Source organism: Phoca vitulina, unplaced genomic scaffold, assembly GCF_004348235.1.
Source record: "Phoca vitulina isolate PV1807 unplaced genomic scaffold, GSC_HSeal_1.0 scaffold4, whole genome shotgun sequence".
NCBI lineage: Eukaryota > Metazoa > Chordata > Mammalia > Carnivora > Phocidae > Phoca > Phoca vitulina.
This window is the reverse complement of record NW_022589707.1, coordinates 78,992,182-79,007,877: the sequence shown is the minus strand read 5'-3', so window position 1 is coordinate 79,007,877 and position 15,696 is coordinate 78,992,182. Positions and strand designations below refer to the sequence as shown.

The window sequence follows — 15,696 nt, the reverse complement described above, 5'->3', positions numbered from 1 at the left end:
GAAGTTAGGAAAAGAACAAGAGAATAAACCTAAAGAAAATAGAAGGAAAAAAAGTAAAAAATAAAAGCAAAAATTAATGCTATCGAACAAACAAATGCAATGCAAAAGAACAACAAAGATAAAGCTGGTTCTTTTTTAAAAAACTAATAAATCTGACAAACTTTTGGCAAAATTGATCTAAAGAAAACAGAAGACACAAGCAAACAGTTCCTATACAATGATAAGAGTATAGTTTAAAAAGCTCTATGCCAATAAATTTGACAATGTAGGTGAAATGGACAAATTCTTAGAAAAATATACTTTTATAAACTGACTGAAGATGAAATTAAAAACCTGACTGATTCTTTTTTTTTTTTTTAAGATTTTATTTATTTATTTGAGAGAGAGAATGAGAGACAGAGACCACGAGAGGGAAGAGGGTCAGAGGGAGAAGCAGACCCCCCGCTGAGCAGGGAGCCCGATGCGGGACTCGATCCCAGGACTCCAGGATCATGACCTAAGCCGAAGGCAGTCGCTTAACCAACTGAGCCACCCAGGCACCCAAAACCTGACTGATTCTAAGACAATTAAAGAAATTTAATCAGTAGTTTAAAAAATCTTCCTATAAAGAAATACCAGGCCCAGACAGTTTTACAATTTAATTCCATTAAATACTCAAGGAACAGATAATTCCAATTCTACACAGATTCTTTCAAAGAACAGAAAAAGAGACTTCTCAACTACTTTTATGGATCTTAAATAACCCTGACATCTAAACTAGATGAAGACGTGTGACAATGAAAACAAACAACAACAACAAAAAAAACCCCACACAACCTTACTCATGAAAATACTTTGAAAAAGAAGATATTAGAGACTGAGTCTCACAATGGGTGTGAAAGTTGGCTTTGTTTTTAAAATGCAATAACATTAGAAAATCCAGTATTATAACTATTTCATCAGTACTGATTAATTCCAAAAATTCATTTAATCATCTCAGTAGGTGCCGAAAGTGCATTTAATAAAATTCAACATACATTCAAAATCTAAAAAGTTCTTGTCAATGGAGGAATGTAAGTGAACTTTCTTAACATAATGAATAGTATTTGCATCTGTTGCATAGGTCATACTAAACAGTGAACCATTTCCTTTAAAAACAGGAACAGTGAGGCATCTGGGTGGCTCAGTCAGTTAAACATCTGCATTCAGCTCAGGTCATGATTCTGGGGTCCTGGGATCGAGCCCCACATCAGGCTCCTTGCTCAGCGGGGAGCCTGCTTCTCCCTCTCCTCTCCACTCATGCTCTCTCTCGCTATCTCTGTCTCTCTCTCTCAAATAAACAAATAAAATCTTAAAAAAAAAAAAACAGAAACAGTAAAACACCTGTGACTCGAGAATATGCACATTAGTGATAAAACTATAAGGAATGTAGGTTAGTAACACAAAACTCAGGGAAGTGGCTACCTCTGGGCAGATATCATCAGGAAAGCGGGTAGTGGATACACAAGTGGTCATTTTATTGTTATTTTTTAAACTATACACACAAAAACACACAGGCACACACACACAAATATAAAGTATAGTATGCATAATGTGTTTACAGATGAACTGAAACAATGATTCATTCTGCAAATGTTTGGCAAGACCAGAATGATGGCTGGTCTGAATAATGTGGTAACTACAATAGAAATTTAAATCACTTTCTTTTTCATTGGACAAGTTCAAGCTTGCCTCCGTGTAAGTCATATTTCTACACTAAACTTAGATAATACTTTAATGTATTTGAGAATAAATTCCAAATGAACTGCTCATGTCACCATGAGACTTAAAGAGAAAGAATTGTATGCGAGACTCATTCTATTTCCTAAATAAATCTATCACGATTAAAACTTTAATGTTCAGGGACCACCTCTCACAATCACTAGGTTGGTTTTTTAGAAACCTTTGTAAAAAAATCAATTCTTTAATAGTACACAGTGGAAGGGAACAGCCCTTGTCAAATGAACTCTTATTGATTACAGAACTTTTCCCCCTTGTTCTATGCACATTAAACTCAGCCCCCAAATTCTAAGAGGTCCCACAGCATTGCTAGTGTGCTGTATTGAACCATAGTACCAGTAGAGCTCCATATTTTCTGCTTGGCCTTTTCAGGCACAGACATTTCGGCAGGCCCTGGGGCCAGAGTGGGGGCATCGGGGCTAATAAGGGGGAATTCTGGTGAGGATTTTTAAAAATGCTTTGTGAGTATGAGATGGGGAAAAAAGGTTTGGCATTGAGCAGGAAATGTGCTTTCTGAATTTTCCTAAGAACTTTCTGCACTTCAGGTTCCCAAAGAGATAAAATAGAAACCAGATTGAGTTCAGGTCCCACTTAAAAAAAAAAAAAGAAAAAGAAGAAAGGAATTTGTGTGTTCTCTGAGTGGCTTCCAGTGGAGACAACTATGTGTGGGTATAGAAGGCACTCATTCCTTCTTTTTATTTTGTTGTATTTAAGGAAAAGCCGACTAGAATATGTAGGTAGGAGCTAATAATGAAATTTGGTGTCCAGTTTTCTATTCTCAACATATGAAGTATTATTTGCCTATAGCTGGGGTCCATGGTGTGAGTTCCTGTAAATGTTATTTTTAAATTCTGAACAGTCCCTAAAGTTTCCCAGGGAATGTAATTTCCAATTCTACTTTTTTCATTTCCAAAACGGGTTCAGGCTGCTGCAGAGATGCAACCATAATGCATAGTTCATGACCACCAAGATCAAACAGCTATTTCAAATTCTGCAGTTCTGAATTCCTCTACTTCTTTTGAATTCTCTAGTAACCTACCTCCAGTGACCTGTTAATTCTCCAGTGATGTCCAAGTTATTCCAAAGTGTCCATCTCCAGGCTAAGAAAAAAATAGCCAAAATGTTCTGATGGGGAAAGACCATCCCAATGAGTCCTCTACAAAAGTAGGCCACTGAAAAGTCACAACAGCTTCTTAAAAGGTCAGATAAGTTACAGAGAGTTAATTTCAACAAATTTATATAAAGACAAAGGGCTACAGAAAAGTCCAGGAGGAGTTGGCTTTTTTCTGGCAGATAAAGAAGCTTTCCGTTCTACTGGCTGTATTCTGAATGGATCCCTCTTCTTATTCTTTTTCACCCTTCATATTTTATCCTCCACTGGCTACTCTCTAAAATGTTACCTTGCAAGGAGTATCAGGGGGGAAAATGACTCTGGACCTGACCTTATAAAAGACAAAGTTCCGAGAAACACAAGATGACAGGGCTGGAGCTCCCTCTAGAGCCCATCCTGCACTCAATGGAGGGGTCTCAGTAAAGTGAAGTAGGGGTATGTAGATCCTGGCCCATTTCCCCATGTGAGTTCATCTTGCTGGAGAGCCCCTTCCAGCAGAGGTCAGGAAGAGAGGAGCTATTCATTATAACCTCCAGGACACAGCTGGGACACTGCCGGGCAGTGCTCACCAAACATCTCTTCACCAGCATGTCTAAAAGCAGAGTCTGATGGAGCATTCCTACTTAATACATTGTCTTGTCAACATCAACTCTGGATATTTACTGCAAATGGGATCTTGATACTATGCGGAGCAGAGAATGTTCATCTGTTCATTATTCAATTCAGTGGTTTGGGTCATAATCATACATGTACAAACTGATATTCTCTTCTTACAATAGCTGATGACTTTAAATTTGAAATGAAAATACTAATAAGAAGCAATGTTGAGTTTGTTTGTCTTGCCTTCTTTAGGAAAGCTAAAGAAATTCACAGAATTGGGGCGCCTGGGTGGCTCAGTTGGTTAAGCGACTGCCTTCGGCTCAGGTCATGATCCCGGAGTCCTAGGATCGAGTCCCACATCGGGCTCCCAGCTCGGCAGGGAGCCTGCTTCTCCCTCTGACCCTATCCCCTCTCATGCTGTTTCTCTCTCTCTCTCTCAAATAAATAAATAAATAAAATCCTTAAAAAAAAAAAAAAAGAAAGAAAAAAAAAAGAAATTCACAGAATTAACATGTTAAAAAGAGAGCAACAATCTCCGTTTGAGCATTAATCTGAGAATCTTAAATCACTACTTTCTTTGCTTAGGAAGAAAAAATAAAGACTCACAGACACAATATTGAGAAACCTAATTTTCAATATATTACAACTACATTTAAAACCGCACAGAAAAAAATGCTACTTGTAAATTGTTCCTGTTACATGATGTCATGATGTTACTAAAGATCAAGAATATTCAATGTTGCTTTTGATAACTGTCAAGAGGAAATAATTTGAGTAATATCTGATAATATTTCCCTATCATTTGGGGGGAACTTAATAAGAATGCCTAAATATTTATAAGGGTCTTGCCATAATCAAAAGATCAACTGGTCCACAATGCCTTCAAAACATGGCTTCTCTTTTTAAGTTTATTTAGCTGAAGTTATTAAACAGTTCAAAATTATCTCCAAAATACATTTTGGAGATAATGACACTTTGAGTCATTACTCTAGACAAACAAAATGGAAGAGCTAGACCCTGTTAACACCAACTTAAACTCTTAGCTGAAGATGGTGTTTTGTTAGTAATGCACAAAATCCATTACGGGAAGCACAATGGCATTTATAGAACACCGTGCAGTTTCTAAAAGGCTTTCACAGCCATTATCTTACTGGATCCTCAGAACAAGTTAAGTCTGGCACACACAAGTTGTGAAACGACACTGTCCTTCTTGAAGTTGGGTATTTTGAGTTCCATTTTTCTGTCTACTAAATTTTCTGAATCCTACCCACTCCTCCAGCCCTGCTCTCTTTGGTGGTGGTAGAGTAACAGTAACAACAGTAGACCTAGCTAGTATTTATTGAGGGCTTACTGTGTGCCAGGTCCAGTTACAAGTGTTTCACGTGCATTAATTCAATAATCCTGCGAATCCTAATAGATAGGTACCTTTATTTAAAGTCTCACTATATTGAGGAAATCTAACTCTGGATACCTGCCTGTCTAGGATTGTTCTTTATTTGCTTTCTTCTTTAATTGCATCCTATCTTTGATGGTTTTCCTAACATTTACTTTGTCGGTAAATGCACAGCAACAACTAGTCGGCAGATGATAATATTTTTAATGTCCATAACTTGTGATCTCTTTTTATGTATCTGCAACACAATTATATACATCTTAGAAAAAATGAACGAAGTGAAGAAAATGAAAAGCCAAGAGTAGTTAGATGACTTGCTCAAAGTCATCCAGCCAATAAGTGGCCAAGCCAAGATGCGCATCTTCTGGCCACATGCCCAGTTCCCCTTCCTCACCCTGATGCCTCCAGAAGCTGTCCAAGTCTATTATTAACCTTCCTGGAACTCTGTCTGTGACTTGGCGATCCTGTCCGGTGGCATCACCACATTCACCACCGCCATCGGTAAGCAAATCTATGAAGAACATTTCTGCATTCGATGCAGGGCAGAAATGGGTGACAGAGCCCTTGGCCTATAGGAATTCGGTCTCCGAAAAATAGCACTGAGATCAGAGGTGTAACCAAGAGGATGCTGTGGGCAAAGAACCACCCAAGCTCCAGCTTAGGGAAATGAAAAGGAAGAGAGATGAGGGATACCTCTCTACTCCTAAGCAGGCTTGAAGAGAAAAGTCTGGTAAACATTTGGCAGTTATTTTCCCTGTTAAAGACCAGCCCCTTCCCTTGATACAGCATGGTGAAAATGCATATTGAACATATGTACTAAGCAAATGCACATCAAGTTGGGAGACAAACGAAAGTAGTAGAAATAGAACTGCACCGGGAATCAGATGCATTAGTCTCAAGTCTATCAAGGTGTAATTTTGGCAAGACTCTTAATTTCTCTCAGATTCAGAGGCAACATTCTGCAGGGAAGGGGGCAAGTCTGATTTTGGCTCAAACCACTCACTGGTATGAGACCTTGAACAATTTTTTAAGCCTCAATTTCTTCATCCGCAAAATGGGTATAATGATATAACCTTGTAGAATTACTGTGAAGGCTAAATATACTAAACTAAAGGTTTTTGCAAGTGGTAGTTGCTCGATAGTACTTTTCCAATACTATTTCTTTACCTGGAAAATGAAGAGACTGCTAAATAATTATTAATATCCTTCCAACTTCTAAAAGCTTTTCAGTCTATATCCATTTGGCACTGGGTTAAGTACACTTGTTTAAATGTTTGTTTAGAGGTGGACCATGTCATTTTTCGTAGCATGAATGGCCAATCAAATCACAGCTGGAAAAATAATTCTCTTTTTCAATTCACCTACAAACTAATTGGGAGACATTAGCAATCAAGGCCATTAATGGAAGAAAGAAAAGCAAAGAAAAATGTCTCAAATAAGCTTATCTTTTACCCAATCTACCCTCTAATACAAAATGACCTATGAATTGATGCAAAACTTCCACAATTTTCCAAAGAAGAGATAGTTATTTTTCTAAATTCACACAATCATCTTTTCTCTAGAATAGTGTCATTCAAACATTTTGACTACAGCCCACAGGTAAGCAATACATTGTACATTTTAATCTAGTCCACCTACACATATTTAAGTATTTTAAGAAATAAAGGTTTCACGAAACCCTTTCTATCTCCACTACATTCATATTTTCTATTGTTTTAATCCAAGCTTTAATGCTGATCATGATCTACTCAACTAATGTCGTGACCCATCAAAGGGTCACCAACCAGAGTTTGTAAAACATTGCAGTGCAGCATTCTTCTCTCTACGAAGGTTTTTAAGAAATGTCAACTATTCAGTGCTACTTCTAGTCCAGTTAACTGGTTAAAATGTAGATATTCCATCAATTAATATTTGGCATTACCCAGATCCACAATATTGCTGGTTTTTAATCATCTGAATCTTAAATCTAACAGTCTAGCTTGCAACTATCTATGTTCTTAAAATGCTCTGTAAATATATTTATCCTAAATACTCCCTGTAACTTCCCTTTCACCATTAAAGCCATTACAGAAATCAATTTAGCTTCACAATCTGTAACTAGATTTTCAAAGAGAAATTATAGGAATTGTATTTATCAAGTTTCACAATGACCTTTTCTTTCTTTGGTTGGCTTATTTTATTTCTCCATATTTTCATCTGCCATAGAGGAAGTTCGATCATCTCTCTCTTTGAATAGCTTGGTATTAGAATCTATTATAACTCCAGAGAGGTGGGGGGAGGGGGTACAGCAGAGCCTTAATCTTTCCTTCTTGGGAATTGGGATTTGCACACAGCTTTGCACTGTAATGCACATTCCAGCTCTCTGCTTGTCCTGTGCCAATATATTTTTAAGCCATTGATGATATCAACCTCAATAGGCTTTTAATGTTATCAAATTCCACAGGCTTTGCAACCTTGAATTTCTTCTATTTTCTATTCATACTTCATTTTTTGGTGTCATTCTTCGCTGTCCCTGTCATTCTCCACAGCTGGATCTATTTGCCTATTTCTCAAATACTGAGCCTTCTGTCAATGATGATACACATTTCCCATTTTGATTTTTGCAACCTCACTCTTGATCTTCATTAAAGCAAAAGAAGGAGATGCAGAGCACCCTGCTCCACCCCACCCCCGCCCCCGCCAAGACAATTTCCACAAGGAGTCTCCAGACACTTAAGCAAGTGGGCCTGTGATGCATTCTATACCAAAGCTAAGTGAGCCATTGTTTTCTAAGTGGGCAAAGAATGAGGAGAACTCTCTTGATTCATTAAGTTCTGCCTGTCTCTTTCTGAGCTAAGGCCTCTTTTCTGATCGACAATCATTTCTCACTAATTTCATTACCTTTCGCTACTCTGCCACTAGCCCTTTCATTGATAAGTCATAATCTCAAAATTTCATGCAATTAGCCTAATTTCACTCAGCCTATCACTTAGGATCCTTTCTCATATTCAGCACACAGAGAGACAGCCCCTACAGTGCTGCCGATCTGGTTTCCCTAGTATGGGAAGATGTCAGAATCCAGGTAAGCGAGACCCGGTGTGCTGATCCCATGCCAGTAACCCTACTTTAGAAAGGTCTACTTTCTTCTTTCATTCTGTCCAAAAGTAGTTGGAGAGGGTTCATGTCTACAGTGGTCCAAAAATTATCTTTCTCTTGCAAACCACTCATTTTTTTGTTTCATTTTAGCAGAAGAGATGAGAAATGATTTTGTTCAAGATCACAGTAACGACAGTTTAAACCAGGAATGACACTCTGACCCTGCACAGTAGGAGCGTCATAGACTCATAATCACAATTGGAGAGCTGCATAATATTAATTATGCAAACATTAAGAATGCTAGCAGAGGCTGTTTTGTTGGTTTCTTTTCTGAAACGCCCCAATGACTTTTCATAACAGTTTTACGTTTGAGCCATCAAATAACTTACCTACCATTTGCTATATGAACCAGCGTCTTACTTTCTGTCGTTATTAATATCGTCTTGTTATTATTAAGAATAAAGGTCAGCTCCTTGGTCTTTCCTCGTTATCAAATAAAAATTCCAGTGGACTCATTATAAGCAAAAATCACATTAATTAAAGCTGGTGCCGACCCCCAAAGTTCAAATGTATTCTGGAAATTACACTTTAAAACTCTCCCAGTTATCGTGCTATGAAGCCCCCAAATTAGAATTCTCTCAGGGTGTTTGCTCTTTGCTTCATGCCAGTGTGATCTGAAGTTCTCTCTACTCCTTTTCCCACTGCCTCACACCACACACAGAAATGCACTGAGCCACAAACTCACAAACCCACAGGTATATGCTCTGCTCTGCTCTTTCTTTCATTGAAAATTCTGCTCACTTTGAAAGATTTCTAAGGTATGTACATAAAATGCAACACATTGGCCCAGCCATCTGGATTCTCTGATCACATCATACCAAACGTAAGTGCTAATCACTAAATAATTGTTTTCAGGTTAAGCATCTGATGCCACATTCTGGTTAAGTAATTATTTATTTATTTATTTATTTATTTATTTATTTCATAATAGAAGTATGTGAGCACCTTGTTAACATTTCTCAATGGGTAAAAAGCTGTTAAACAAGCAGCCTCGCGCCAAAGGAAGAAAATACCCAACAATATACTGCATGGGTTATACGGGGTCTGTTATTTTTCACAGATGTTCACTTAAAATCTCACTATTATAAAAATCATTTGTTTTGACATTCACATTAATATATTTTTCAACATCTCTTCAATTGTCAGATCCCTTGTCACACTGCATAAAAGCAAAAAAAAAAAGAAAGAAAGAAAAAAAACCTGTTTCTAAATTCTCATTTCAAATCACTTTCTTCTAAGTTTGACTTGGTAAATAGAAAATTCTTAGAAGTAGAACATGTCATCAGAAAATGAAAACTTCCCTCACCCGTTGTACACTCTTCCCTTTGCATCTGGGCAAGTGTTTGGAATGCCCTGTCATTGGAAAAACCCCCCTTTAAGGTCATTCTGCAACTCTGAATGTAGGATGAGTTAGCAGCTCTTTGAGGCAAGACCTCTTTCTCATACGCCCAGCACCACCAAATGGTAAAAATTGGTGATGTCCTGAGGGCCAGTCAATCCCAACCTGGTCCCCTTTGGAGACCCGCATCACAGCTCTGAATACACAAGGCCACCCATCTGAGCAGATCTGGGGCAGGATCCCTGGCAGGTCCAAGAACATGTGTGCAATGATGCCCAGAAAGAGAAAAGGAAAGCCCAGAAGACACACCCCTCTGCTGTCTGGATTGCTCCTGAAGGTATGTAAGAAAATTCAAGCTGGAATGGGGCCCCTGCGCTTATGAAAACCTGATCTTTTGATTCTTACATAAAACCTCCATTCTGAATGATGTTTTTCATGAGAAATCAAATGGTAAGGAAAAATTTGCTGAATCCTAAGATATAATTATGTCCTATGGTTGTAATAAAGATCGTTATCCCCACATCAGAAAAGACCCCCATTTGGGAACAAGTTCATCATGAATTAGGCTGTCACGTCACAGTCACTGCTGTCGAAGAATGTTGGAAGAGATCCTTTAGTGCAATTACTGCTGATACCACAAACCAGTGAGAAAGATGAGCATCGCGGCTTCAAAGAATATACGACAGTCACTTCTCAACATGGCATGTGGGAAATTTTAAATCTCTCCTTTCCTTTTTCACCCCATTGATCATTCATTCTTTCTTCTATTCAGTAACAATGTATTGAGTATCTACTCTTCGGTATATGACATACACATACTACTGTGTGCCGGGACATAGCAGTAATAGCACACGAACCTAACACTCATGTAGTTCTTGCTTCCTCTGCACCACGCACTGATCTCAGCAGACACATTCGCTCTTTAATCCTTGCACCAATCTCCTGAGGTAAGTACATGTCCACTTTGCAGATGAGCAACTGAAGTCCAGAGAAATTAATACCCTGGGTCATACACTTAGTGAGTGTCAGAGCCAGGGTTGAAACCCACATCTTTTTACTCCAGTGTCCATGATCTTGACCTTTATACGATACGAGGAAATACAGACATGGCTTTATGGAACATTCCATGTACTGGAGATGACAGACATTAAACAAACACACAAACACATTTATCATCTCAAATGTTGGTAAGGTCTATAAGAAAAGAGCAAGGTGCCATGAGATAGTTATCATATAACATTGCAAAGCTTCTCCTTGCAGGCTAAGAAATGCAGTGATTACCTCTTGATGATTCTCATCTCACCTAAAGTTATACAATTTAAGAAAGCAAGTTGGCTAACAAAAACTGGGAAAAACTAAGGGTGGGAAGCCGGGGAAAGTGACTGAGCGATTCAGCCCTTAACCCTTGCCATAGAGCCTTGCCATCTTGGTGGCCCTTCTTGTTGATATATGCCAAATGGCAAGAGGGGAAGGACATGGCAAATGCAATCCCTTCTCCTAACCTCATCCCTCTTGAATAAAGAAATCCAACCTGGATCTGGTGCCCCTTTTTCACAGAAGAAAGCAATTACCTCCTCATCTGCTGCCTTTGACCAAGAAGTCCACAGTGGATGTCTAAAAAACCTTAAATTTTACCTTAATGCTTTAGCTTATTCTGTTTTTTAAAGATTTTTTTTTATTTTTAAGTAACCTCTACACCCAATGTGGGACTCGAACTTACAAGCCCAAGATCAAGAGTCACCTGCTCTACTGAGGGAGCCAGCCAGGCGCCCGTTAATGCTTTAGCTTGTTAAAAAAAGAAAAGATTTATTTGGTCTATAATGGTTAACACTTGGGCTTCTGGAAACAATTCCAGACATGGCTTATAGTCAATAAAACAAATAAACAAAACAACACCTTTATGAGACTTGGTTATTAACAGACTTGGAAACAGACCAAAACACTGATTTAAAGAACAAGAACATGGAAACAGAGAACCACGTTCCCAGAGCAACAAAATTCCTTTTCCATCCTGATTATAAAAAAAAAAAAAAAAATCCGGACTTTATTACCCTAGCTGGCCAATTACAGATCTACCTCTTTCCTTTTAGTGTCAGAGAAATCATACAGAAAAAAGAAACGTCTCTCTTCTTCTCAAGTTATCTCTCTGTAGATTAGAAAAATTTTGCATCTCTGATTGTTATTACTTATTTTATGTATTATTGTTATGCCTTCAGTCTTTATATTAGGCATGGTCCGTAAGCATAAGATTACATCCAGAAGTAGTATGACATATTAGCTCCTAATTCAGCAGCTTCACTCTACTGAGGTTAATAATGATTTACAGGGGAGAGAGAGGGACAGGGCAAGGTGTTCATAATAGCACCACTAATTATATGTGCTTTGCATATCTAGATAGAAGAGCAACATCATTTTCCAGGTCCAATAAATTACTTTTTCTAGTTCATTGTTCAGAACCATAAAAAGGATAACTCACAAGAAAGTCTCCTGCTCCATCATCTTCTTATCATTTCCATATGGGATTTTATGTTCTACTTGGCTCTGGTTTATGATGTTACTACGTGAGAATGCTTAGATACCTAAATACACAAGTTAATCGTTTGACTTCCAGTGAAGGTTAAACAGTCTCTAATAAGCAAATAGCACATTAAGTCTCATCTTACACAGCTTACAAATTACACTTGAGATTAGCCTAGGTACAGTTAAATTGTAAGTATGAGAAGGCTTAACATTAAAGAGGAATACTATAAAGGTTAGAACCTAAACTTGGAAAATAGTTTCCATTATGCTAAATTTCTTGTTAGTGCCATGAGACTTTAAAAAAGAAAACCATGTTAAATGTGGCATTCTTCAAAAATATCTTCTATAACCCATTCCCTAAAAATCTGTGAACATAATTGACTTTGATTCTTAACTGCCTGTCATCATAATCATTCTTCCTTAATTAATAAATTGTATTAACAAATAAAATTATGTCCTTCTGTGGTTTATCCAGGAATAAAATATCAAATAAATTGCAAATAAAGGTTTTAGAAAGTATGCCTAGAAATTAAAGGCCTGCACTCCTCCAAAAATGCAGTCCAAAAATGTCCAAATATCTTCATTAGTATGAAGGCCAGCATCACATTTTACATGGACATATGGGAAACAGGAGAGTATATTTATGTCAAACTTCTGAAAACATGACATCATATTTCACTACCCCAGAACGATTCCTGTGTGCTCTGTTCCAGAAAAAGGAAAGAAAAAAACACTGTAATAGTTGTAGTTGTATTAACTTGAAAGCTGGTAATTCTTTCCCAAAGATAGTTTTCTTTCCTTTTTTAAAATAAAACAAAAACAAACAAAAAAAACTTGGGTTTAGAGCACAAAAACTCATAAAAATATTTAAGAATATGTTGTTGAGAAATCACCTGCAAATTACTTTCAGACCTTCGAAAAACAATCTAATTTGAATCATCAGTCTAAATAGGTCATTTAACTTAGAAAAATTAAAATTAGCTGTGCAGGGTCAATTCTTTTTCTAAAACATCTGCTTCCTCAATGTCCCATCGTCTTCAAAGTCAAACTAGAGCCAAATATCAGGAACAACTGTAATACATGAATTTATTCCAAATCTCAAAGTTAGTCTGCTCCTGAAATGACATTATATATATAAACAGAGGGTGTCCGTGGGGTGCTTGGAGCATTTCAGGAGGATAACAGTGTGAGGGGAGGGCGTGTTTTTCTGTTGGTGCTTACTTCTTTCCTTTCACCTGAACGTGTTCCCAGAACACGGCAAATTAAAATCAGCTGAGACACACTTCGTGCAAAGCAAATACTTCCATAATACAAGTTTAGTCTCCCACAAGTTTCTCTTATATCAACCAGCAGTATAAGAACATGAACTTTAATGCTCTTTTCAAGCACCTTTAAGGACTTGATCATCCTACAACACTCTGGTAAACTTGGGGAGCAAACCCCTACTCCCCAGAAAACCTCCCCAGGCAGAAGAATATGTACCAAATCTTGAAGGTAACAGCTTTTAAAAATGGGAAAAATAAAACGAAACACAATTTAGACAGTCTGACTGCCTGAGATATCCTACATTCTTCCACAACCAGATCATCCATAAAATCAAAAGGACCCAAAAATGTTGAAGCAGGAGGGTGTCACGTGTCCTAGGAAGGAGGCTGCCTTTAGAAGGCAGGGCATCCAAGGTGGCTAGCAGAGTGGGAATCCGCATCACCGGAAGTAGAGAAAGGACTTAGTTTTGTTTCAGGACTCTCCAAAGCCACCGGGAAATGCATCCCCATCCTTTCTGGGTTAAAAGTAACTTTGATGCTCAGAAAAAGTACTTTCATATCCTCCAGCTAGTAACAATCTATCCTCCACGGGCAAAAAGTGATCAGAAATGCTATTGAAAGGGGTTTTCCTCTCAACCCATCTCCCTAAAGCCACTTCCCCAAAATGAGATCTTGAGAAATCTTGATTCCCTCAAGATCTCTGTTGAAGGATTTAATGTAAGGACCTTTGCTGACAGGGAAGCAAACTGAGGACTAGACATCTGGGGAATCGCTAAGGAACATTCTAAGCTACATTTTTCTTAAAAGGGTGAAACCCAAAACAGAATTAGCATTTACTCATTTCCAGATGGATGATGCATTTTTTATAACTGCCCGGGACAGAGTGAAACAGTTTCACTCCAGCACCACCCCCTCGTGAAGCAAAGACAGAAACAGTCCCAGAGAGGGACAGAGCAAGCTGACTCTCCTTCCACTACAACCTCTCCAAATCCGCTTTCCGCCTGGCTGTGTCAGCCCCTCCTTAGTCCCTCAGCTCGCGCCCTAAGCGGCCGGCCTCTCCTCCCCATCTTCAGCTCGGAGCAGACTCGGCCCACCAACGGCCCTTCCTCCCGCGCGTCCCCCCGGCTAGTGTCCCCCGCGCTTGGGAGGTTCTGGAAAGCCCGGGACAAGGCGCCAGTGCCGGGCTGGGGAACCCCCGGGGTTCCGGCCTGCCAGGGCTCCAGCACCCACCCCCAACGCCGGAGCGGATTAAGTTGCTGGGCACCCAGCGGCGCGCACTGGCCCCCGTCCCTCCCACTCCCGCCCCTCCGGGCTCGGGCGCCCAGCGGTCCCCCCGCCTCCACCGAGGTGAGCGCGCACTCACCGGAGGTGAGCTGCATCCAGGCACAGATCTTGTACACCGTCGCCGTGTTGCAGAAGAAGAAGAGGGTGAAGCAAACGATGCAGGCGATGATGAGCATCATGGAGAGGCCGATGAAGAAGGAGGCGGCTTTGAAGGCGCCCGAGGGCAGCGTGGAGAAGTCCGTGAAGCTGCCCCTGCAGGTCAGCTCCCGGGAGAAGCCGTTGCCGATGCAGTAGTGGAAGAGCCCGAAATAGCCGGCTTGCGGGGTGTCCACGCCGTCGCCAATCCAGTAGGGCTGGATGAAGCACACCACGTTGACGATGGCAAAGCAGATGGTGAAGATGGCCCACAGCACGCCGATGGCCCGCGAGTTCCGCACATAGTTGGTGTGGTACAGCTTGGCAGCCTCCTGAGCCGGGAGCATCGCGGCGGCGGCGGCGGCGGCAGCGACGGCGGCTCCGGGCATTCTCCCCCTCCTCCTCCTCCTCCTCCTCCTCCTCCTCCTCGTCCTCCGCCTCCCCCCGCCTCTCCGCGCTCAGGAGACACACTCACCGAGCCGCGCGCGCTGCAACTCCCCTGCCTCTGCCTCAGCCCAGCAGCGCCAGTTTCAGAGTCTGCATCCTCGCTCCCGGAAGGAGGGCGGGAGAGCGCTGAGCACCCCTCCGGCTCGCCTGGCACAGCCTCCCGGCCCCCCTCCCTCCCTCCCTCCCTCCTGGCCCGGGCTCCAGCCCTCCTCACCGCCCTCCACCCCTCTTCCCGCCGCCGCCGCTGCAGCCGCTGCAGCTGAAGGCGGCAAATCCCGCGCGGGGCAGCGTGGCGCGCGAGCTCGGGCGCCCCCCACTCAGCTTCCCGCCTTCCGCCCCATCCCCCCCCCCGCCGGGTGCCCCGGGGCGCAGAGGACCGCGGCGACCCTGGGACGCCCCTCGAGCGGCGGGTGTGGGCGGGAGAAGCGGGCCTGGAGTTGGGGAGGGGGAAATCTAAGGAGGAAGCAGGAGCACCCACAGGGATCCTAGAGGCGATCCCAGGATCCCGGCTGGTGTTAGGGAGCGGGCGTGGGAGGCTGATTTTGGGAGCATTTCAGCACCGCACAGCAACGTGCTTCGACCTCTGCACCTTTGCGGAGGCGAGAGGGGCCGCGCGGCAGGTGCAGGCAACAGATGCAAGGAAGAGGAGACGTACTGCCCCCAAGAGCCTCCCTGTTACAACCACAGAGCTGCCCCTGGCTAACTCCTC

The 15,696-nt window shown here is 41.2% G+C and overlaps 1 protein-coding gene across 3 annotated transcripts in view; it reads right to left on the bottom strand.

The window, feature by feature from the left end:
* The window catches only part of LHFPL3 (LHFPL tetraspan subfamily member 3), a 566,274-nt gene extending 551,130 nt beyond the window's left edge, over positions 1–15,144 (bottom strand). For all 3 annotated transcript variants that reach the window (XM_032402332.1, XM_032402331.1, XM_032402330.1), the window contains exon 1: positions 14,485–15,144. In XM_032402332.1, the coding sequence (XP_032258223.1) occupies positions 14,485–14,929 (445 nt within the window). In that variant the 5' untranslated portion in view covers positions 14,930–15,144. The remainder of the gene's footprint in view (positions 1–14,484) is intronic.
* Positions 15,145–15,696: the final 552 nt, after the last annotated feature.